Genomic DNA, 25,593 nt, shown 5'->3' on the forward strand with positions numbered 1-25,593 from the left:
ACCTCCTCTTCCATTTATAAATTAGTTACACCAAACATGGCAACCATCCGTAATTCCTTTTATTATTCCATAACAATTCATCCAACTTTCCTGTCAGCCTAACGACGCTCTTAAGACTTAAGTCCGCTTTTATGCACAGAAAAACAACAAAATTCTAACACAATCATCTTTATCCCAAATCCCAACAATGAAATTATAAATATGAAATAAAAATATCAACTATAATATATAAATTAAAAACGATTATCACATATCGTCTCAATAATAAATTTATCACATAAAACATGTACAACAGACATAAATTCATACAACCCCAAACAATAATAATAGTATTAGGATCGGTAGAATCGTGTTACCTTTCGACCGTAACAAAAAAAATCAATCCATGAGGACAAGAACACTGACTCCATGATGACAAGGGGCGTGAATTTGGATCAAGCACATGGTGATTGAAGGCAGGGATTTGTTAAACGAATAAAAGGTTCATGCAAAGATTTATTATGAATTGGCACTTTTTTTATGATCTTGCGGATTACTAATATTGTACGCAGTAGACTAATGGAAATTAGATGAAAGTTTTTGACGGAAGCGGAAGAGGTTATGTGTTATTTAATAAGAATTGAGAAGGGCTTTAATAGGACTCCCGAGTGATAAGGTAATTTGCAAAGCTAAAGAAACCGACTTAGAAAAAGAGATGACCAACGCTTATGTTCCAAATTCTGAATATTCTTCTTTTTTTTTTTTCTTCTTACAAAAACTATGTATTAAATTTATCGTTTTTTTAAGACAACTTAAAATTGTAAGAATAAGTATAAAAATATTTAGAATATTACAACCATACCCTTAATATTCATCTACAAGCACCCGCCTCATATAATCACATCTTATACTCCCTCCCAAACGTACATATTAATCCGGCCGCTACAAAATCAACCTCTTTAGAGTTGTCATCTTTCTTATCTATCATCACTCTTAATCACTAGCAACAACACCTCAACACTACCACCGTTCGGACATCAAACCTCCTACACCCATCTCTAAACATTATGATTTCTTTCCTATCTTTGGCTAACATCCTAAATCACGACATCAAACCCCTCAACAAAATTACCTCAACATCATTCCCAATACTATTCATAATTGTATCGTTATCTAACTCTCCACCAAAACCTCGTATCATGCAAATAATTTACCCAACCTTTACTTTCCTTAATTCCTCGAAACGCATGATTATCATGTTGTCCTGAAACTCCTATATAATCATTAACTAGCATCCTCGTGATAGTATCACACATCTCGACGATTCCTTACTTTTATATCACATAACCTCGGTGGACATTTTCCTAGTTTTACTCCCCATTCTTTTCTTTTACACTCGACAAAATCAATTAACCATTCAACTCCTTATTACTTCTACCTAACTATTTAGTACTCCGGTTACCTTCTCATTGCTCCAAACTCAAATCCCATTATTTCTTATCGATACCTTCTCACTCCTTCTGACCCTGGATCCTCTCTTATCATGCTATCACTCACAATTATCACCAATCAGTTCAGACCATCTCATGTTATCACTCACACTGATCACCCATCACCATTTCATACCGTTACTTGTCCAAGGAAATCACACATTAGTTTCACCTCTTGATAATACAAATTCCAAAACTCACTCGTTATCTGCAAACCCACATCGCTGCATAACTCAATCTAAGCTCTTTATACACCATATCTTTCCATTTACCTATAACGACCTTTCCATTATATATATTCTTAACCAACCGAGTCATAACTACCTCCTTTCATAATCCTGAAACATCCAAAGTTAACACGTACAATTTGCATCCCTCATTTCAACCTTTTCATTCTCACGTTCCATAAACTTACATCACCCCTTGCCCACCTTCGCTTACTTTTACATTACTCAACACACAATCATATCACTCATCTCATCTCACAAAACATGCTATATGCGTTAATAAGCCATACCGATCTTCCTTTTTCTTTTTTTTTCCACTATCTATCACAACCACATATAACTCATGTCCTCTCCACCGAACTCATACTCACCATAGGTGCCACTCACTACACCATAAGATTGGGTAAATTACGCATCATGACCAACATACACGTAAAACAATGTATAAAGAAGCAAAATAATTGTAATACTCCGTATTTATAGTCTTGGGGGTACTCTATCGAGTAGGCCTTACTCTGTCGAGTAAGGGTAAGTAGCGAAGCAAAATAGTTTCTGACCTGTTGGGCACTCGATCGAGTAGCTGGGGCACTCGATCGAGTAGGGGGGTACTCGATCGAGTACCTTGGGTACTCGATCGAGTGTTCGGTTTTACGGGGGAGTTTTCTCGGGTTTTGTTAATTACGCGATTAAGGTATTTAAACATATTCGTAATTGTTCTAAATCACTTTTTACAAAACCTAAAACCTGTTTAAGAGAGAAAGCAACTAGTCTTCTTCCTAATCGCGTTCTTGACAATTCCGGAGTTCGACGGTCGGTTCGTATCGTAGTTCGTGTCGTTGGATTCCTTGCGTCGAGGGTAAGCTTTTAATATAATTTCTATAATGTTTTGATAAGATTGATGAAACCCTAATTTAGGAATTGGGGTTTTTATGAGTAGTATTTGAATGGTAGCATCTATGTGTTGTATGATAGGAGGAGAATTCGTAGAGGAGCCGTTTTGATACAAAATTGTAGATACCGTCTGCGTGTTGTGCTTTCCTGTAGGATTTCTACTCGTATTAGTCCCATAATGGGATATTGGTGATGTCTTTGTAGTTAGTTGTTTGATATGATGATTGTGATTGTGATTGTGATTGTGGTTGTGTTTGTTGATGGTTCTCGAGATGCGTTCTCGGTTGAGTGGGGTCACTTGCGGGAGTGATCTCACGCCCTAGTTTCGCCCTTCGTGGAACCCGCCACGGAAGGGGATGTGCACATTAATGGACGGGGTTATCGCTCGTACGATGAGCGGGGCTTAGGTGGGAACGGTTGCGGTCCCCCATCGTGGTGGGTCTGGTCCAAAGTGGACGGTCGTATTGAGATGATGGGAGTTGGTGGTGTGTGTGTGTGTGATGATTCATTGTCTGTTTGTCTTATTGTTGTTATCTATATTGATTGTGTGATTAGTACCGACCCGGTGTTGTTTTGTAAAACCTGCGGTGATCCATTCGGGGATGGTGAGCAGATATTGAACAGGTATAGAGATGAGTACTGGGATAGCTGGGATGGCCACGACATGACGATAGAGTCTTCCATTTCGTAGTTTAGCTTTTATTCACATTTGATTGAGAACAGATAGTTTGGAATAATGTATTGCACTTTCGATTCGGTTTCGAGGATTGTATTTATTCATTAAACTATTTACAATAAATGTTGTTTCTGTTTTGTCTATTTGATTATCATACCTCGGGCGACCGAGATGGTGATATCTTCATACCCGAGTGGTCCTGGTAAGGCACTTGGAGTATGGGGTGTTACAAATGGTATCAGAGCGACGATCCTGAAACCTGTAACCAATGAACTTAATGAACATAGGGAGTCAATTAAAATGAACCCGGGGTAAAAGTTGTAGGAGCTAGTGCAAAGGCTTGGGAGACGTCCTAAAGTCGCGGGGATCGCCCTACAACTTTGAACCGGTCACATGGGGGAAATGTGTGTTGAGTCATGTGTGTGCTTAGTAACTTGCATAACAATGTGATGGAATGTGTTGATGGTTGGATGTTCGAATTGGAAGTTGATGAGATGAAAGAAAAGTGATGTTATATATATAGACATTGTTGATGAAATGATAGCATGATGGAATGTTTTACAACGTGGCAATTAATAGCATGAATGTTATGATATAATGTGATTTATAAAGTTAGCAATGTTAGTATGTGACGTAATATGCGGGTAGCTCTTACGTATTGGTGGTACTTGATCGAGTGAGGCTGACTCGATCGGGTAGGTTTATGGCGATTTTGAGTCCAGAATCGCGTTTTGGGGCACTCGATCGAGTAACAAGGGGTACTCGATCGAGTAGGGGGTCACTCGATCGAGTAGCCTAGATACTCGATCGAGTGGGTTAGAGATCAGAAGGTCTGTTTGGTTCTGGAGTTTGGGTACTCGATCGAGTACATGGGGGCACTCGATCGAGTAGCCCGTTACTCGATCGAGTGGGTTTGGATACTCGATCGAGTAGGTTCTGGGCAGCGTGTTTTCGTGTTTTGCCGTTTAGTACGTATGTTCATATCTACCCTTTCTTATATATGTATAGTTTCAAGATGCCGCCAAAGAGAAATGCTTTGTATGCGAGAGCTGAGCTTATGACTACGGACGACATCGTCAAGATGTTAGAGCACCAGGATGCTCTTACTGAGACCCTGAAGAGAGTGAATAGGGACAAGGATAAGAGTAAGGAGAAGGAGGTTGACCATGCTAAAGTCAGCCTCTATATTGCGAGGTTTAACCCGAAGGAGTACAAGGGAGTTGAGGAGCCTAACCTTCTTGATAGTTGGCTGAGGGAGATGGAGAACATACTAGATTTAGTTCGCTGTCCTGATGAGATGAGAGTGGATCAGGCTGCATTCTATCTGAGGGAGGCAGCTGGTAAGTGGTGGGATTCAGTGAAAGCGAGTGCCAAGGAGATATATACCAACCAAGGGTTACCTGCTATACCTTGGGAGGAGTTTCGTAGGGCTGTGAGGAAGGAGTTCGTACCAGAACATGTGAGGAGTAAGTTGAGAGAGGAGTTCGACAAGTTTAAGATGATCTTTGAGATGTCCGTGGGCTGAGTACTACAGGCATTTCAATGAGAAATCTAGATATGCGGAGGATATGGGTTTGAGTGAGGAGAATCTGGCTTTGAGGTTTGAGAGAGGGCTAACCACGAAAATTATGGATAAGTTACCCGTGGGAGTCCTTACTGATGTAAAGGAAGCGTATGAGAGGGCTGGGAGAGCTGAGAGACTAGTGGAGATGGCTCAGGAGAGGTCAGGTGGAGAGAAGAGGAAGTCTGAGAGCGAGGGTGGTGGCCAATCTAATTTCAAGAAAGGCAACCACAATCAATCTAAGGGATTTTCTTCGGGTCCGGGTTTAGTCTTTGGAACTTCCTTTGGGCGAGGCCGTGGGAGTGTGAGCAATAGTGGGGAGTGACCGCTTTGGTTGTGGTGGCGTAGGCCATAAGAGACATGAGTGCACGAGTGCACCGGGATCTTTCGAGACCGCACAGTAGCTTTGCGAGCAACGGACCACGGTGGATCATGGCCAAACCGGGAGGTCGAGCTACCAGAGTGGAGGCAACCGCAACGGCGGTAATTCTTATCGGAAGACACCGACGAACAACAACAACAACAATCAAGGGTCGGGTGCTAAGCCGACCGCATCGCCCAAGATCTTGTCCAGGAGGTGGGCGGAAGACCGATGGCAAGTTGTTCATGATGGACAAGAAGGCATTTGAGGAAGATGCGCACGTTATCACCAGTACATTCCTTGTTAATGGTATTCCTACGTTTGTTTTGTTTGATTCGGGGCTTCTCGTCGTTTGTATCTTCGAGTCATGTAAAAACAGTTGGTTTGAGGGTATATGAGTCCGTTAGGGAGCAAGTTTTCATACCTTCGGGTGAGTCCGTATCGTGTGGGAGGTTGTTTAGAGATGTATCTTTGATAGTTGGGCAAGTCGATTTCCAGGTAGACTTGCTAGAGTTTCCTTTTAATGGTTTTGAGATGATAGTTGGGATGGATTGGTTAGGAAAGTATAAAGCTAAGATAGACTGTCATCAAAAGAAAGTGTCCCTAAGAGGTCCTAAGGGTGTTAGTGTGTCTTACCGTGGGTTTCTAGTCAAACCCAAAGTTAAGTTGATTCCAACTGTCACCTTGAAGTCGTATCCGAGGAAGGGATGTCCTCCGATTTTGTGCCATGTGAGAGATGACCGGATAGAGAGCCCCAGATTGACGAGATACCAGTGGTGGGAGAGTTTGCGAGATGTTTTTCAGAGGAGATTAGGGGTTGCCACCGAAGAGGGAGATAGATTTCACCGTTGAGTTGAAGCCTGGGACGGGGCCAATCTCTAAGGCACCGCACCGTATGGGTCCTAAGGAGATGGAGGAGCTTAGGAAGCAGTTGGATGATTTGATAGAGAAGGGATACATTAGACCAAGTGTATCGCCTTGGGGAGCACCAGTTCTTTTCGTGAAGAAGAAAGATGGGAGTTTGAGGTCGTGCATAGATTACCGGAGCCGAACCGTGTGACGATAAAGAACAAGTATCCTTTGCCAAGGATAGATGACCTGTTTGATCGATTGAGCGGTGCAAAAGTCTTTTCTAAGATTGATTTGAGGTCGGGGTACCATCGGGTGAAGATTAGAGAGGTGGACATACCGAAGATGACTTTCACGTCGAGGTATGGCCATTATGAGTATGTGGTGATGCCATTTGGGTTGTCTAATGCGCTGGCAGTGTTTATGGATTTGATGAATAGGATCTTTACGTTCTTGGACCGATTCGTGGTGGTGTTTATCGATGACATCTTAGTCTACTCTAAGACTAAGGAGGAGCATGAGGAGCATCCGAGGATCGTGTTGCAGACTTTGAGGGATCATGAGTTGTATGCTAAGTTGTCCAAGTGTGAGTTCTGGTTGGAGAAAGTTGCTTTTTCGGGGCATGTAAATCTCTAAAGATGGGGTAGTGTGGATCCGGCGAAGATTGAGGCGGTGACAAAGTGGGAAGCACCGAAGAATGTTGCTGAGGTTAGGAGTTTCTTGGGTTTAGTTTGGATACTACGGGCGGTTCGTGAAAGATTTCTCCAAGATAGCTAGACCGATGACAGCGTTGATGAGGAAAGAGAACAGGTTTCGTTGGGATGAGAGTTGTGAGACGGCGTTCCAAACCTTAAAGGAGCGTTTGACCACGCTCCGTCCTCGCATAGCCTGAAGGGAGCGAGAATTTTGAGGTTTATACTGATGCTTCGAAGAATGGGCTAGGTTGTGTGTTGATGCAGAATGGTAAAGTGATTGCCTATGCTTCTAGGCAGTTGATGCCTTATGAGGAGAATTACCCTACTCATGATCTGGAGTTGGGTGCAGTGGTGTTTGCTCTCAAGATTTGGAGACATTACCTTTATGGAGCAATCTTTAAGGTATTTTCTGATTATAAGAGTCTCAAGTACATCTTCACGCAAAAGGAGTTGAACATGAGACAGAGGAGGTGGATGGAGTTGATTGGCGATTATGACATGGAAATCATCTACCATGAAGGGAAAGTCAATGTTGTAGCTGATGCTTTGAGTAGGAAGAGTGTACATTCTTTGTGTACAGCTCTATCTTTGATGAGGCTGAGAGATGAGGTAGCGAGGTTCGGGATACATATGATGCAGAAAGGAGATGCCATGGGTGATATGACAAAGATGACTTGAGTTTTATGATGATATTCGGGATAAGCAGGCTTTGGATCCTAAGATAGTGGAGTGGAGAGTTGGGGTAGAGAAAGGGGCGGTGTCCGGTTTTCCATTCATCTGAGATGGTAGTTTGAGGTTTGATGGTAGGTGGTGTGTTCCTAATGATGAGGAGTTGAAAAAGACTATCATGACAGAGGCACATTGCACACCATATTCAAAGGCATCCGGTGGAGATAAGCTTTACAAAGATTTGAAGAAAACGTTTTGGTGGCCTGGGATGAAGAAAGAGACAGCTGAGTTTGTGTCCCGTTGTTTGACATGCCAGAGAGTTAAAGGGGAACAGAGAAGACCACAAGGTAAGGTTCAGTCTTTGGAGGTGCCTGAGTGGAAGTGGGAATCCATTTCCATGGATTTCATTGTGGGTTTACCTAAGAGTCAACAAGGTAACAATATGATTTGGGTGATAGTGGATCGTTTGACCAAGTCAGCTCACTTTGTTCCAATGAAAGATACATGGACTAAGGCACAATTGGCTATGGCCTATCGAAAGAACGTGCTTAAGTTACATGGAGTCCCTAAGGACATAGTGTCTGACAGAGATGCGAGGTTTATATCGAGGTTTTGGAAGGAGTTGCAGGAATCGTTGGGGACAAATCTGAAGATGAGTACAGCATTTCATCCTGCGACAGACGGGCAGACTGAGAGAACAATCAAGACTCTTGAGGATATGTTGCGAGCTTGTGTGATGGATTTTGGTGGTAGCTGGGAGCAGAGGTTGGACTTGATAGAGTTTTCTTACAACAACAGCTATCACACCAAAAGTATTGGTATGGCACCGTTTGAGGCTTTGTATGGGAGGAGATGTAGGAGTCCGATCTGTTGGGACGATAGTCTTTGAGGCGGTGGTTTTAGGACCAGAGATGGTACATGAGATGGTGGAATAGATTAAGATGATCAGGGAACGGATGAGAGCACCCCCAGATCGACGAGTAAGAGTTATGCAGATCTACACCGTCGGGACATAGAGTTTCAGGTTGGGGACAAGGTTCTTCTGAAAGTGTCTCCTATGCGTGGGGTTATGAGGTTTGGGAAGAAAGGCAAGCTAAGCCAGAAGTTTATAGGGCCTTATGAGATCTTAGAGCGAGTTGGGGAAGTTGCTTATCGTCGGCTTTACCACTGCGTTAGAGAGAGTACATAATGTGTTTCATGTATCGCACCATGGAAGTATGTGAGTGACCCGTCACATGTGTTGGAGGCAGAGAGCTTAGAGCTGGATGAGTCTTTATCATACCTTGAGGTGCCTAAGCAGATCCTAGACCGAAAGGTTAGGAAGACCAGGAGTGGTGAGACAGTTTTGCTCAAGATCCTTTGGTCTAACCACGAGACCGAGGAAGCTACATGGGAGGCAGAGGATATCATGAAAGAGCGTTACCCCTTCCTTTTTGATCAGGTATGTATGGTTACGGGGACGTAACCTTGTTTCTTTTAGGGGGGTAGGAGATGATCGCGAGCAGTTTCTAAGAGTTTTATACACCCTTTTTATATGTTGCGTCGGTAGGTTGTCGGGATGAGTTGGGTAAGTAGCGTGTTTTGGATTGAGTTTTGTTTTGGTTGTTGAGTCGGGAATGTTTTGGAGTACCTTTGTTTTAGTAGTGGTTTGAACTTCGGGGACGAAGTTCCTTTTAAGGAGGGAAGACTGTAATACTCCGTATTTATAGTCTTGGGGGTACTCTATCGAGTAGGCCTTACTCTGTCGAGTAAGGGTAAGTAGCGAAGCAAAATAGTTTCTGACCTGTTGGGCACTCGATCGAGTAGCTGGGGCACTCGATCGAGTAGGGGGGTACTCGATCGAGTACCTTGGGTACTCGATCGAGTAGGGGGGTACTCGATCGAGTACCTTGGGTACTCGATCGAGTGTCCGGTTTTACGGGAGAGTTTTCTCGGGTTTTGTTAATTACGCGATTAAGGTATTTAAACATATTCGTAATTGTTCTAAATCACTTTTTACAAAACCTAAAACCTGTTTAAGAGAGAAAGCAACTAGTCTTCTTCCTAATCGCGTTCTTGACAATTCCGGAGTTCGACGGTCAGTTCGTATCGTAGTTCGTGTCGTTGGATTCCTTGCGTCGAGGGTAAGCTTTTAATATAATTTCTATAATGTTTTGATAAGATTGATGAAACCCTAATTTAGGAATTGGGGGTTTTTATGAGTAGTATTTGAATGGTAGCATCTATGTGTTGTATGATAGGAGGAGAATTCGTAGAGGAGCCGTTTTGATACAAATTTGTAGATACCGTCTGCGTGTTGTGCTTTCCGGGTAGGATTTCCTACTCAGTATTAGTCCCATAATGGGATATTGGTGATGTCTTTGTAGTTAGTTGTTTGATATGATGATTGTGATTGTGATTGTGATTGTGGTTGTGTTTGTTGATGGTTCTCGAGATGCGTTCTCGGCTGAGTGGGGTCACTTGCGGGAGTGATCTCACGCCCTAGTTTCGCCCTTCGTGGAACCCGCCACGGAAGGGGATGTGCACATTAATGGACAGGGTTATCGCTCGTACGATGAGCGGGGCTTAGGTGGGAACGGGCTGCGGTCCCCCATGGCAGTGGTCGGGTCCAGTGGGACGTCAAGATTGAGATGATGGGAGTTGGTGGTGTGTGTGTGTGTGTGTCGGTTCAATTTGTCTGTTTGTCTTATTGTTGTTATCTATATTGATTGTGTGATTAGTATCGACCCGGTGTTGTTTTGTAAAACTGCGGTGATCCATTCGGGGATGGTGAGCAGATATTGAACAGGTATAGAGATGAGTACTGGGATAGCTGGGATGGCCACGACATGACGATAGAGTCTTCCGCTGTAGTTTAGCTTTTATTCACATTTCAGTTGAGAACAGATAGTTTGGAATAATGTATTGCACTTTCAGTTCGGTTTCGAGGATTGTATTTATTCATTAAACTATTTACAATAAATATTGTTTCTGTTTTGTCTATTTGATTATCATACCTCGGGCGACCGAGATGGTGATGTCTTCATACATGAGTGGTCCTGGTAAGGCACTCGGAGTATGGGGGTGTTACAATAATACCTTTGAATTAAACATAATATGCAATGAAATCAAAAGATGAGATATGACCCAAAACAGGGGTCACTAGATCGAGTACAGACCACTCGATTGAGTAAAAGACTTACTCGCTCGAGTAGGTGAAGGTCAGAGACACGTAAATCAAATTACCAGGGCTACTCGATCGAGTGAGGGTTACTCGATCGAGTACCAAGAGGTGCACTCGATCGAGTGAGGGCCACTCGATCGAGTACCCTACGCATTTCTCAGCACTGTCCAGTTTTCGTAAAATGGTCATAACTCACTCGTTTCTTGGTCGTTTTGGGCATGTGACCTATCGTTAGAATCGTAAAAGAACAAGCTATCACCTACAATCGAAGTCACATTAAAATCATTTATACATATCAAGTTATAACAGTTTAAAGACAACCTCTCTATAATCGAAAAACACAACTACTTGATTTTTACTTCCAAACAACTTAAACGACAACAAGGTAAACAAAACAACTCAATACTCATAAAATCAGCATCCCTAACCACATTTTACTATCTTCAAAAGCCAAGCAACAACATCCATTATGCACATACATCATTCAACTTACCAAGCATGTATTACTTACATGTTTTTATTCTATAACTTTACGTAAACAAAATCACAAATATATAACATCAAGTCTCCTATTCACATGTTACAAGCATAACAACATTATAAAATCTCTTCCATCATATAACATGCTTTATCAGAAATCATATTATCATGCAACAATTATTCATTTTTTTTCCACCAATTATTCATGCTCTTACTCAAACTTTCAGCTATATAAACTCATACAACACTACCAACAATATATATATATATATATATATATATATATATATATATATATATATATATATATATATATATACATAACTCTATGTATAATTCAAACCAAACAAATTTTCTTTCCGTATTTCCATATCGTAAAACAACTTCTACACAACTATCATGCTTTCAATCAATAATGTATAACATCACCTCATTATCATCTTTCTCTACACATTCCCCATTCTCCACATACATACATCCACTGATTCATGCCACACATTACTATATAGGTACACAATTCACAAGATAAACACATAGCGATCCCGACTCATATCTCATGGTGACCGGTTCAAAAATTGTAGGGCGAGTTCGCGACTTTAGGATGTCTCCCAAGCCTTTGCATTAGCTCCTACAACTTCTACCCCGGGTTCATTTTAATTTGACTCCCTATATTCATTAGGTTCATTAGTTACATGTTTCAGGATCATCGCTCTGATACCACTTTGTGACACCCCCATACTCCAAGTGCCTTACCAGGACCACATAAGGTATGAGAACGTCACCATCTCGGTTACCCGAGGCAATGATAACCGAATGACAATGAAGAAACATAATTTAAATAACAATATAATTTAAAGTGATTACACGATCAAAACCAAAACTGTTAAACTGAAATACAAGGTTCTCAGACGGTCTATTACTAAAACTATCAAAGCTATAAAACATCGTCTGACACAGCGGAAGACTTCTAACTGCCACGTGATGACTCATCCCAACTATCCCATACGCTTCATATCAAACCTGCTCACCATCCCCGAATGGATCACCACAGTTTTTTTTTAAACATTAAACGGGGTCAGTACTAATTACACAATCAAAGCCACACTGAAACAATCATACAAATAGCTCACACACAATCCCAGTCTCCATCTCCAATCACCTCATAACTGACTATACACTAAAGTGTGTAGCCCTGCCAGAGTACCCATCGCAACAGATACTCCTCGCCGCCAGTGGGGGACCGCAGCCGTTCCCACCTAAGCCCCGCTCATCTCCATCGAGCGATAAAGCCATGTTCATTAATATGCACATCCCTTCTGTGGCGGGTTCCACAGAAGGCGAATCAAGGGCGTGAAGCCACTCCCGCAAGTGACTCCACTCAGTCAGGGACGCACCCCGAAGAACACAAACAGATAAACAACGACCACAATACAACATCAACAACCGTCTGAATCAATCAACAATATGATATCACAACCGTCTGAATCAATCAACAATCACTAACTACAGCACAATCACCACACACATCATGTAACTAATACTCCCTCTCATCCAAACCAAAGGTTACATTTGACTTTTTGGTACTATTCATGATTGTAGAGAATCTTTGGTATTACTAGTAATGTATAAGAAAAAACATAGTCATGCGTGATCTTGTTTGATTCATCGTCATGAATGTTATAAGAATAACAAGTTTTTATAATTTTTAATATTATGTAACTAAAGATATTCACGTTGCAAAACGCGCATCGGCAAGCGTAATAAAGTCAAATGTAACCTTTGATTTGGATGGGAGGGAGTACTGAGTAGGGAAACCCTACCTGGAATGCAACCACCACAGACGGTCTAGCAGCTAATCAAAATCGTTCTTCAATACAATCACCTCCTATCAAACATACAATCATACAATCAACATCTAATAAACACAATACTCCCAAAACCCCCAAATTACCCAATTAGGGTTTCAACTAAAATCAATGAAACAACATAAAAATTGTACTAGGACCTTACCCACAATACGACGGCCTCAACGGCGTAAAGAACACAACGATCCGATGACTCTAGCCCTTAGGATTTGCCAACAACGCGACGAGAGAGAACTACGTAACTTCTTTTTCTTTTGAAAGGTTTAGAAAGGTGAAAAGTGATTAAAGAAAATGGCGGAAGCCTTTTATATTAATCTCGCGTTACTAGCAAAACCCGTCAAAACAAACCCATAAAACACACTTACTCGATCGAGTAAGGCACTTACTCGATCGAGTGCCCCCTACTCGATCGAGTACCCAACTTACTCGATCGAGTACCCTACATGCAAACTATTGATTTGCGTCAAAAACTACTTACTCGACAAAGTAAGCTCTACTCGATAGAGTACCCAAAGACTCATAAAACCGTAGTATTACATTGATACTCTATCTCGAGCAATCGAGATGGTAACACCTTGATATGCTAGGGTGGTTCTTGGTAAGACATCTTAGTGTATGAGGGTGTTACAAACAATATCCACAAATAGTACCCTCCACCCTCTTATAAGTAGATATTTGAAACCATACAAAAGGTATATAAATGATCAGGAAGGAAGAAGTAGTTGTTAGAAATTCCATTTAATTTTAATAATTGCTATTATTGAGTTTTATACAATTACTAGGTAGTATCCCGCGCTTCGCGCGGCCTGTTTGAAAATTTTATTATTATAATTGAAGAAAAATAATATAATTCATATATGACATTTAATATCTTTACTTATAAATAAAAATACATAAATTTTCTCAACTCTTATTTTCTTAAATTTTACTTCAATGTTTTAAAATAAAATACATACAGTTTTAATTATAACTAATAAGTGATAGTTATCTATTAATGATAAACCTTATTATATAAATAAGTTTGTGACTTATCAAAATTGAAAAATGCATCAAATTATATTCACATCGTTTTGATCAAATATCATATTAATTAAAATAAATGAATTCGAATAATGCAACAATCAACATTAAGTTCTTAAGTTAGATCATTTCACGATACGTTATGTTCTAAATCAATTAATATTTGATCAAAACGATGTGAATATAATTTGATGCATTTTTCAATTTTTAATGTATACCGTGTGATGTTTATGAATCAAACATATAAGTTCAAAGCTGAACTTATTTGAATGTTTTGGTTCATTGGTTGTGCATCTCTTGCATATGCTATGTGTCAAACTACATATTTATAAGAAATTTGCTTCTTTTGTTTTTTTGAAACAACTATATACATCCTCCATTCAACTCCACTCTACCATATTTCTTTTTTCATCCATTCAACTCCACTCTACAACTTTCCTAAAAAATAATGTAAAATGATCATTTGTCTTATTGAAAACCTCATATTTACAACTTTTGCCACTCTTACCCCATTATAAATTAACATCAAACTCCACCCTAATTAAAATAAGAGAAATGATAAATATCTCATTGGGTTGTATTTATGGAACTAAAAAAAGAAATAAACACTTAATACATACATTATTTGCATTGATTCATGTATAATTTATTCCCTAATTTCTAAATTAATACCAAATTTGGAAGTATATTAAATGTTTAAATACAACTCATTGGGTTGTATTTATCATTTCCCTTAAAATAAAACAACTTTCACACAACCATTTGTACTTTTATTACTTGTTTATTGTTACCTTAATATTTGTGCATTTTGCATTATGGTAGAGTGAAGTTGAATGGAGAAAGTATAAAATAGAGTTAATTGATAAACAATACCAATATAATGACCCTTTTTCATAATCAGTATCAACATAATCAATAATTAGAAATCAATATCAAAATATTAACTTTTTTCTACGATAGGTATCAAGTCCCCTTAAAACTCCATCTAAACCTACTCGAAAACGTCCAAAAAGTCATCATTCAAGTACAAATCTCCACTCGTTATCACATTATTTAAAACCTCTTAAGTCTCAAATGTATTTTCATTAAGTTTTTCATAATTTTTTCAAATATCTCACTCGTTATCACATTATCACTTGTCCAATATATTTTTTTCATTATCACATCATAAAAACTTATCTCTTAGTAGTTATCTTTAAGTTTTGTTTTTAATAAATACAATGACTCTTCCAAATATATTTTTCTTGATGGATTTAATGATCTAAGTATTATAACTTTCTCAAAATGTTTTTCTTTAAGTAAATGTAACATATTGTGAGACACTCACTTTAATCATCTATACATATCAAAATATTTCAATAAATATAATGGAAAGTATACTCAATTTAAAGCATTTTTCGCAATAAAGGTAATGATTTACATTTTAGATTTTTTATCAATTTTTTTTTATATAAATTTAAAATAAATTACCGTAATTGTTACTTATAATTTTAATGTAATTAATACTTGTATTTAATGTTGGGTTGACACGTGACACATCCACAACGTTTCAACCCAGTTTTATATATCAATCAATCAATACTATATATTAAATCCAGAAACCAAGGGACTTCAATGTAATTAAAGAAAGTTATACAAATTAATGATACTATATAGTTTTAAATCAATAGTACCGTGATGGACCCGATTAAGGGATCTCAATGCAAATATTATATAGTTTGTGTTAAAATTAATTATATAGAAGTTTGATAATTTTCCTAAACATTGTAAGAGACTAAAACATGGTCAATTTCCTTAAAATAAAATAATTAATTAAGATGGTCAATTTCCCTAAAATAAAATAATTAATTAGTATAAACATGCACACTTATGGTATTAATTATTATCATCATAAAATTATATATTAAATTTAAAATCTATGCAATTTTATTAAACTTTATAGTTTATTAGATATATAGAGTTGTTAATTATTTAGCATACAAAAATAATTCAAGTTAGATTCCATAATATATAATATTCCATAATTCTTTCGATTTGATTTAATGCATATATGTAATATATTTATATAAATATATAATCCTCTAAAATTGCATGCCTAAGTAGTAAAAGTAATTTCGTCAGTAATGAAAAGAATTGTAGTAACATTGGATATAGTTATAGGATAGTAATCACTCCTTTGAATAGTAAAAGTAATAATATTATGACCGAGATTAGTGAAAGTGGTAGAAACAACAACGGGAGTAGTGAAATAATCAATCTTAATGCGGCAATAGTGAAAGTAACAATAATTACGACGGGAGTAGTGAAATTATCAATATTAATGCGGCATTAGTGACAGTACAATAATTACGGCGGCAATAGTGAAAGTAACAATGATTACGAACAAGTAGTGAAATGTTATTACTACTGTTTTATTAATAAGAGTAAAATATTAATAGCGGGAGTAGTGAATTTGTCTCAAAATTTATTTTATCGTAATTTGTGGATATGTCATAGAAAAATAAATTAATGATAAATTTATGTGTTATGCAATTTTAAGTAATTTTATTTAATAAAAAAAAAATTAATGATTAGTAGAGGTAGCTCGGGCGAAGCCGGACACCAATATTTGATTGGAGGAAGTATAAGATATTTTGAACCTAAAATATTTGATTGCTTTAGAAGTTAACGAAGAATCGTCCAGGTTGACGAAAGATTAATCTTAAAAACCATGAAATGCAGTTTAATCCAAACCTAAATACCAAATCTATATCCTTTCCTATTACCCCTCACCCAAAACCCCTCAAAGAAATATAGAATGGGCGACATGTCAGGCTACTATCCTCCTCAACAACCGCCGCCGCCGCAACAACCACCACATGACATTTACTCACCCGTCTACTCTCATTACCCTCCTCGCTTCTCCTATTTCGAACCTCCTCGCCATCCACCGCAACCCCCGCTGTCGCTTCACCATCACACTCTTCTCTCACCGCAATCTCCGCCCTCCCGCGCTGATCATGGCTCCGAGGTTCGCACCCTCTTTATCGCCGGTCTACCCGCCAATGTCAAAAACCGCGAAATTTATCACCTCTTTCGTGAATTCCCCGGTTTTATTTCCACCAATCTCCGCCCTCCTTCTGGCAATTCTCAGGTCCCTTTCTTTCTTCTGTTTTTGTTTTGGTGTTGGAATTGAAATTCCAGGAATTTGATCACTCTGAGATAACGTATCTAATCATAGTGTTGGAACTTATTTTGGCGATGGCAGGCATTTGCGTTTGCTGTATTTGCGGATCAACAGTCGGCCGTTGCTGCAATGCACGCACTCAATGTAAGAATTGCTGTCTGATTACTGTTATTGTCAATTGTATGGAGATTTTCGTGGCCCTGTGCGAACTATCAAAACGGGCCCCTAAATTTAATACATTTAAGAAAAAAAAAATTACACAGAGTTTAATTCACAACCCAAAAAAATTATTCTCTAATAATTCGAACGAAGTACACCGTTACAAAACATCACTTCTTAAACAAAGAAACTCTTCTTGCGTTCGCCGAAGCAAATTCAGCGATTAGTTCCTCAAAACAAATTTGTCCAAAACTTTGTTCTCAATAGCTATCATAGCTAATCCATTTAGGCGATCTTCTGTTATTGTAGAATGCAAATATGACTTCAACAACTTGAGCTTTGAAAAGCTTCTTTCGGTAGATGCAACCGTGACTGGAGTCGTAAATAAGATTCTATATGCTGTAACTGCATTAGGAAAACACCCACCAGTTTTTTTTTCATATGATTCACAATATCAGGAGGACCCATACTTGTATCAGGCATTAGTTCTTTAAAAAATTTCAAATCCAAGTACAATGCATTTCCATCTATATCAGAATTCTCATTATTCTTGAGTACACTCTCAAGATTAACACAACAAGACTCTAACATAGAATCATCTATTGAATTCAATCTATCAGTAGAGAACATAAAGCCAAATATACTTTCAAATTCTTGGTATTGTTCAAACCTTATTTTAAGTGAAGATATTGCTTGATCAATAAGGTAAAAAAATAGGTAACTCTAAATGATTCCTCTTCCGATAGAGGTGATGAATCTTCTGGACTCTCATCAAAGTGTTTTTTTCTTCTTTCTCACCTTTTAGGAAAAGAAGGATCAATGTTCATGTCCTTAGCTATATCTTTAGCCGTTTCTAGGGCTTTAGAGAAACCAGATTCTCTATACTTTTCAAAAGTTGAAATTAAAGCATTGATTTGTAAAATAGCTACATCAATATGCATATTTTTTTTATTGTAATTGTTTACTAACTTCATTAACAAAGTATAATATTTCATACCAAATAATTATTGACACCACGAACTCAAAACTACCATGTTCATTCAACGCTAAAGATTTAGCTTGGCTTCTAACAATACCATCATTATCGATATCAGCAATTTCAAGCAAAGCTTCTTGAAATTCCACAATTTGAAATCTTATAGCTTTGACACTATCAATACGACTTTCCCACCGAGTAACTTACAGTGATTTAGGGGTTAAACCTGACACATTATCCTTCCAAATTTTCCACCTCTTTGTAGAATGGGCAAATATAGTGTACACACGTTGTATGATTGCAAAAAAATCTTTACCTTAACCACATGAATTAGCTATGTCACATAAGGTGAGATTTAAACTATGACAACCACAAGGTGTATAAAAGGCTCTAGGATTTATGTCTAACAATCTTTTTTGCACTCCTGTTTTCCTTTCATATTAGACCCATTATCATACCTTTGGCCTCTTATGTTATCTATATCAAGATCAAGACATTTTAACTCATCTTGCAAAGCATTAAAAAGTCCTAAACCACTAGTATCGTTCACATTTAAAAATACTAGAAATGACTCTTCTACACGAAATTCATCTAAAGAAGTATCCACATACCGTAATATTATAGACATTTGCTCTTTGTGGCTAGTATCAGGCGTACAATCAAGTATCAAAGAAAAGTACTTTACTTGCTTAATTTTTGCAATGATATCAGATTAATATTACGAGCGAGCAAGCTTATCAACTCATTTTGGATATTGTGACCAAGATAATGATAATGAGTATCGCTATTTGTTATGCGACTAACATGGTTTTGAATCAGTGGATCAAACTCAGCCATCATCTCAACCAACCCCAAAAAATTTCCATTATTTTCCTCATACAATCTTCCATTAGAACCACGAAAGGCTAAATTATGTTTTCCAAGGTACTTCACAATTGAAATTATTCTTACCATTACATTTTTCCAGTGTTCATTCTCTTTATATACATTTCTTTGATTCACATCATCTATTGTTTTGTTCTTACCCAGTCTTAAACGCAATTCATACCAAATAGTCATGTTCTTAACATGTTCCACACTCATTTCATGCTCTTTAAGTCTTACAGCAAGATGAATCGAGTCATTAAAGCCACAAGATACTAATTCGCCTCTACCTTGCGATTTTCTAAATAATTTACAACAAAAGCAAAACACTTTATCGAGATCTTTTGAATAGACAAGCCATTCCCTATCCCATTTTTCTCCGTTTGGCATAAATCTAATATAAAATTTAGACAAAAAGTATCTTTTTGATTCATTTTTATGACCTTTATCGACACTTAAATCCCTCTTTGGACCCTTAGAGGCTAATTCGTCAATTGATTTAGCATCTAGTTTATCCCAATTTCTAGGATCATAAATATCGTCTTTAAAACTACAATCATCAGTATCATTAACCTCTTCCTCAACATTTTAGCTAGCCGTGTCTTATCTAAAAGCCGCACCTAGCTGTTTTAGCTAGTAGCCTAGCCCCGGGGTTTAGGGTTCTGATTCCCTCTTTAAAGCCAAGCATTTAACCATTTAGTGGTAGTGGTGGGTATTAGTATTAATAGACTTGGAGATTTATGATTACGGTTTTTCTAACATTTGTCCTAAGGGCTGACACCTAAATGCAAAGTTCTGAGTTAAAAAATTATTGAAAATTGAAGAGAAAATTACTTGTAGCACGTGTTAGAAAAACTGTTACATTTATATTACAATTTTGACAATTTTTCTTATAGATTTTACCTGGTTCATTCCGGATCCTTAACTCTATTTCGGTTTTTAAAAATCGTTTTAATCTTTTCCCTCGATTTAAATTTTAAGTTTTTATAAAAGAAAGACGGAATTCGATTTTAAAACCCCTTAGTTCACCTTGACTTTACATTACATTTTCGTTCTCCCTTTTTGTTTTTCATCTTCCCTTTTTTTTAGTCGCATTTTGAGGCGTGCGTTCACCCATGGACGGTTCGAAAGGATGATTCATGTCAGCCAACCCCAAATCATTTTGGGATTAAGGCTCTGATGTTGTTGTTGTTGAAGTATTGTATTGGCATGTAAGGAAAGCGACACAAAACTCCTGTTTTGAGATGTTTATGACTAGTCATGGAGGAGTATTATTTAGGATTCGGTATCTTTTGTCAGTTGTGTTTTCATGTGGAAGTAATGTTATGTGAGCGGTAATCAATCTATGATTGTTGAAGTGAAACCTATGTCTTTCGGAACAATCAATTTCTTGTGTATGATCTCCAAATTTAAGCTCTTTTATTCATTGCTGCTTAGGGTATGGTTTTTGATCTAGAAGAAGGCTCAACCTTGTACATTGACCTTGCAAAATCTAATTCACGATCCAAGCGTCAGAGAACTGGTTGGTAGTTCTGTCCTTTTGAAGTCCCATGTTATAGTCCATTTAGATTCCGTTTCCATTTACTCTTTATGGAATTTTCCTTTGCAAATTATGACCACATTGATGGTGGCGTGTTTTGTAAGCAGGCAATGAAAGGTCTGGTTCAGGTAAGAAGCAGAAGGCTTCCCGAGCATTTCCAAAGGATGTTTATGAGTCAGGTATTATGCCTCGTGCAGCATGCAGCACTTTGGACAGAGGATCTCTTTTCTTTTTTATTCTTACAAGGAGCTACATTTTGGCGCCCTGTGATATTTTAAGGAAATTTGGATAAAAGTCAATTTCTTATGCGCATTTTATCTGATGATTGTAGTGTCTCATAACTAGGTGTATAGTTGACCCTGAGAGCACTCTTGTCTACAAACTCACATTGCACAATTTTTTCCCACGCTTGGCACTAGCAGGTGTTGGCAGCTTACACATTCCCGGAATGGATAATTCTCACTACAACATCGTTGGTTATCCATCTGCACAAAGGTCATTTGCACACCGCACATCTCTTTTACTTGGGACCAAATATCCTAGAACTAGCTCAACACCTATACTTTGCTGGCACTCATTGATTTATCTCAAATTCAGAGCAGTATTAACTTGCAGTCTTGCGTTGAATTTCTAAATTAATGGACTTTAATGCTTTCTTGAGTCAAGGAGTCTTTGTTTTTCTTCGGTGTTCACAATTTCAATCTTTAAAGATGGTTTCCTGACGTATGTTCCTTTTTTTGCCACCTAGTGATGTGAGCTTTGATAACGGAGGCATGGTTGACGCAAATGTTGCTCAATCAGTAAGTCATGTACTTATAATTCACATTTGCCATTTTGCTTTGCTTCTTTTCTGCTCATTTTTGCCAAGTTATATCGTGTGATTGTGTGAGCTGGATTTTTATCAGACTAGAGTCATTGCCTCTCCCTCACTCATTATGTTGCCAAGATTGGTTATTCAGTCAATATGTTCCTATGCCATTCGTAGGTTTGGGTATCAACTGACTATGTCACCGGTCATGCGGCTCTCCTTCCAACATGTTTCATCGACATATGCAGTAGAGTCAATGTAGCATTTTATGGAGTATATATAGTTACAAATAACTGAAAGTAGTTTGCTTCTTGCAAGTTGAACTTCAACAAATGCGAACCATATCATGGTTTTTCGTTGACATTATTTCAGTTGGTTGGTCAATGATAACCATATCTTGCTTTTTTGGAATTTGGCATCTGTGCCATATATCTGTAGTGTCATATATAGACCTGTCAAACGGGTCGGGTCGAGTCGGGTTAGGGTCAGAATACTGGTTAAAAAAAGTTTGACGCCTTTTATTTTATCATTTTTCAACCGAAAAAACATACTTCTTGAAATTAAATTATTTTTAATATTAATAGTATTATTATAATCATTATTTTAATAATTATTTTATTATTTAATGATATAAAAGTTATATAAAATTGAATTTTAAATTAATTTTTTACAACAACATCAGAGCCTTAATCCCAAAATGATATGGGGTCGGCTGACATGAATCATCCTTTAGAACCGGACATGGGTGAACGCACACCTCAAAATGCAAAAAGAATAGAAAACGGAAAAATGAAAAACAAAAGGGAGAGCGAAACATAATACAAAGTCAAGGTAAACTTATAGGTTTTAAAATCAAAGTCCGGATGTCTTTTATAAAAACTTAAAATTTAAATCGAGAATAAAGATTAAAACAATTTTGAAAACCGAAGTAGAATTTAAGGATCCGGGATACCTTAAAAGTAAACCAAGTAAAATATATAAGCAAGTGGTTGGTAAAAAAAGGTGTAATAAAGGAGAGAAGAACAAATAATTTTTTTTTAAAATTAAATAAACACACTAAATATGTCAAATAACATCAAATACTAATAATTTTTTTAAATTAATTTTTTAATTAAAAATATTAATATAATATTTTTTATATTTATTATTTCAAATATAATATAAAAATATTAATATTTTAATAATATTCTTCATTTATCTTTGACCCAACGGGTCGAACGGGTTGGGTCGGGTTTCGACCCTAAAATAACTGGTCATTTCGAGTTCGGGTCATTTTGTGTCACGGGTCAAGATTTACGTGTCTTTGACCCTAAAAAAACGGGTCAGGTGGGTCAGGTTTGCGGGTTGGGTCAGGTTTTGATAGGTCTAGTCACATACTTGTTATAAATCTTCCTTGGACCCCAAGTCAGTTTCCTCTTTAAACCTTCTTGATGGTGTCTATTTAGTAGTGTCACATACGGAGTATTTGTTATAAAATCTGATCTAAAACTCTGAAAATGGTAATTTGGCTCTTACCCGTTTGATGAGTGCTTAGGAAAGCTAGTTAACGTTAGGAAATCTAAGATTATACTCCATCCATTTTTATTGTTTTCCTTGCCCTTTGGGATGCTTAAACTTTTAAGGAAAAGTGATAAAATAACAATTTTACCCCTTTAACTTAGAAAAAATATGGAAAATTTTAATTGTGATGGAAGGCGATTGTAGAATGTAGTTATAAGTAGGGGGACAATATTGGATGCTCAATTTTTCTCTTAATAGTTTTAAAAAAGGGGACTCTTAATTTGGGATAAACCAAGAGAGAAAATGTGATAATATAAGTGGGATGGAGGGAGTTTACATAAGTAAAGGAATATCCAGGTAAGACTAGTTAGTGATTTTTTTCCGAATAAAATGGGACTTAAATTCACATTTTGACAATTCTGGTACAACTAAAACTAGTATACAAGACAAGTAAAAGTGGCCGGAGAAAGTATTATATATCAAGATAAAATAAAGAGGTTTGCAGTCGTGCATTCTGGTCTAAACAGCTCGTGGTTTACTGCATCAGCCTATCTGCCGATGAACGATGACCATGTCTGCTTGTTCTTTGTTTCATCATTTCTACTAGATGTCTTATATAACTTCTCTACATGTCATTTTCTTTTCCATTTTATCCTTGTTGCCATTATCATAGAAGACTTCTCCAATGTTAAATAATTGCCTGGAAATGGGTCTGACGTCACTTTCTTACTCTTGTAGAGCAAAAGTATCTCTTCCTCTATTCCCCAAGATAAATCTCCATGTCCAACGATTTTTGTCGCTAACTTGGTCCCGAAGTGCTCAGAGCAAGATCTAAAGAAAATCTTCTCAAGGTTTGTTGCACCTACTGACGTTTAGTAATTGCAGCTATACACCCCTTCCCATTTACTGTTTTTGTGGGGTGTGATTTCAGAAGTTTTAGTTGAGTTTGTGCTTCCACCTTGCTAACAGATGTCGGGGATTTTTGAAGTTGAAGTTTCAGAGGTCACGTGGAGCTCCAGTTGCTTTTGTTGACTTTGAGGTACTACTGTTGCCGGATATTCTTTACTCTTCCTAGTCCAATCTATGATTGTTTTTTTTTTTTTAATCATATCCTCCCGAAAACAACAAAAAGCGCCATCATTAAGGTAGAACTACTGCAACTTTGTACTTGCTATCTGCCGTGTCTTTTGTTAGGCATCAATCTAGACTAGTAGGAGCCTCTAATGGTTCCATCTGCATCTCTGTGAACATGACCTCTCTCTGTTATTTGATTAGAGTGTGCTGTACTTGTTGTATGTCTCTGGCAGTCGAGCCGAGAAGGGTAAGGGCAAAAGATAACTCAGATATCAGAGAGAATATACTTTTGGGGATCGCCTTGGGCAGTTGGGCCTTCTAGTGTGTGTTGTATGATGAGATAGTTAACCCCAAGTCATTACTTAATTCTGCATTTAAAAATATGATTAACGAGCTGGTCTCATTACTTTTTAATCTTTGGTTTTGGATTATGATGGAATAAATCAAAATGGCTCACTTAAGTGACTGCGCTTTTTCTCTCGTGAAGTAGCGGTCCTTTGATACAGTTTTCGACTCAATTTTCATCTTGGGCCATTCGGAACAGCCTCTTTGTGTTGCTAACACAAGGGTAGGGCTTCGTACATCCAACCCCCTCCCTTACCTCGTAATTTGCGGGAGCCATTGAGACACTAAGGTTAATGTTGTTGTTGTTGAGTTGGTCTCATTCAAGTTTTTGTGCACACCAAAAGCCATTTATCCTTAAAAGGTTTTTCAGGTTAGATTATTCTCCTTTCAATGCAGGATACTGCTTGTTCAACTGAGGCTTTAACTCAACTGCAAGGAACCATTCTCCATTCCTCTCCAGCAGGTGAAGGCATGCATTTGGAGTATCCTTTTGATGGTAGTGTATATTTTACTTAACTTAAAATAAACATAAAGGCCGTTAGCCAGTGAGTGGCCTGATCCACTAGGAAAAGGCGTGGAACAATGCGACATTTTCCTTTTTCTTGGCCATCTTTAGATAAGGTTCACAATATTCTCTTCCGTTTCGGGGTAATGTTTTGAAAAAGTGTTGCTAACTTGTTGATAACAGAAGTGGTCAGTCAATCACCTTAACGTATTTCAGATATGCCAAGTCAAGAATGGGGAAGCGTCGGAGAGCGTCGAAGTAGGTTGAAGTTGACTCAGGGAATGCAGCTTGCTGGTCTCAGACTCTCAGGTGTGCCCTTATACTTTTTAGGTCATGTGTGGAAGCTCAATGCTCTCTAGCCTCCCACGTTTCAACATGGGAGATGGGGGTTTCATTTATTTTCCACCTTTACGTCATCATTTAATCCCGGTGCTAGCCCATGCGATGTGAAATAGCCTCTTATTTCAAGTATTTAAAAAACAAGTTTCATAAGGTTTTGATTTCATTTGTAGTGTTTACGACAATAAATACGCATACATTTATTCAGGTCATTATTACCCGTACTCAGTAGGTATATACTTATCACGGAGTTTGTTTTTTTGTTTATATTCTTTTATAAGTCGCCGGTCACGGACCGGCCAAATGTTTTTTTTTTTTAAACAAAAGGCAATTCACTAAGCAAACATCAGAATTTTTTTTTACCCAATTAAGATATTTCGCTATTTCATCC

The 25,593-nt window shown here is 37.8% G+C and overlaps 1 protein-coding gene across 5 annotated transcripts in view; it reads left to right on the plus strand.

The window, feature by feature from the left end:
* The first annotated feature begins 16,585 nt into the window (after positions 1 to 16,585).
* Positions 16,586 to 25,593, plus strand: part of LOC141623164 (uncharacterized) — a 28,390-nt gene continuing 19,382 nt past the window's right edge. For 2 of the 5 annotated variants that reach the window (XM_074439237.1, XM_074439236.1), the window contains exons 1-10: positions 16,633 to 17,059; positions 17,174 to 17,236; positions 20,529 to 20,613; positions 20,739 to 20,810; positions 21,051 to 21,126; positions 21,380 to 21,431; positions 23,678 to 23,790; positions 23,909 to 23,978; positions 24,755 to 24,840; positions 25,080 to 25,172. In XM_074439237.1, the coding sequence (XP_074295338.1) occupies positions 16,724 to 17,059; positions 17,174 to 17,236; positions 20,529 to 20,613; positions 20,739 to 20,810; positions 21,051 to 21,126; positions 21,380 to 21,431; positions 23,678 to 23,790; positions 23,909 to 23,978; positions 24,755 to 24,840; positions 25,080 to 25,125 (999 nt within the window). In that variant the 5' untranslated portion in view covers positions 16,633 to 16,723 and the 3' untranslated portion in view covers positions 25,126 to 25,172. Of the gene's footprint in view, positions 17,060 to 17,173; positions 17,237 to 20,528; positions 20,614 to 20,738; positions 20,811 to 21,050; positions 21,127 to 21,379; positions 21,432 to 23,677; positions 23,791 to 23,908; positions 23,979 to 24,754; positions 24,841 to 25,079; positions 25,483 to 25,593 lie in introns of those variants that run through there. The other 3 variants (XM_074439238.1, XM_074439239.1, XM_074439235.1) reach the window with 3 other exon arrangements.

Source organism: Silene latifolia, chromosome X (assembly GCF_048544455.1).
Source record: "Silene latifolia isolate original U9 population chromosome X, ASM4854445v1, whole genome shotgun sequence".
Classification (NCBI taxonomy): domain Eukaryota; kingdom Viridiplantae; phylum Streptophyta; class Magnoliopsida; order Caryophyllales; family Caryophyllaceae; genus Silene; species Silene latifolia.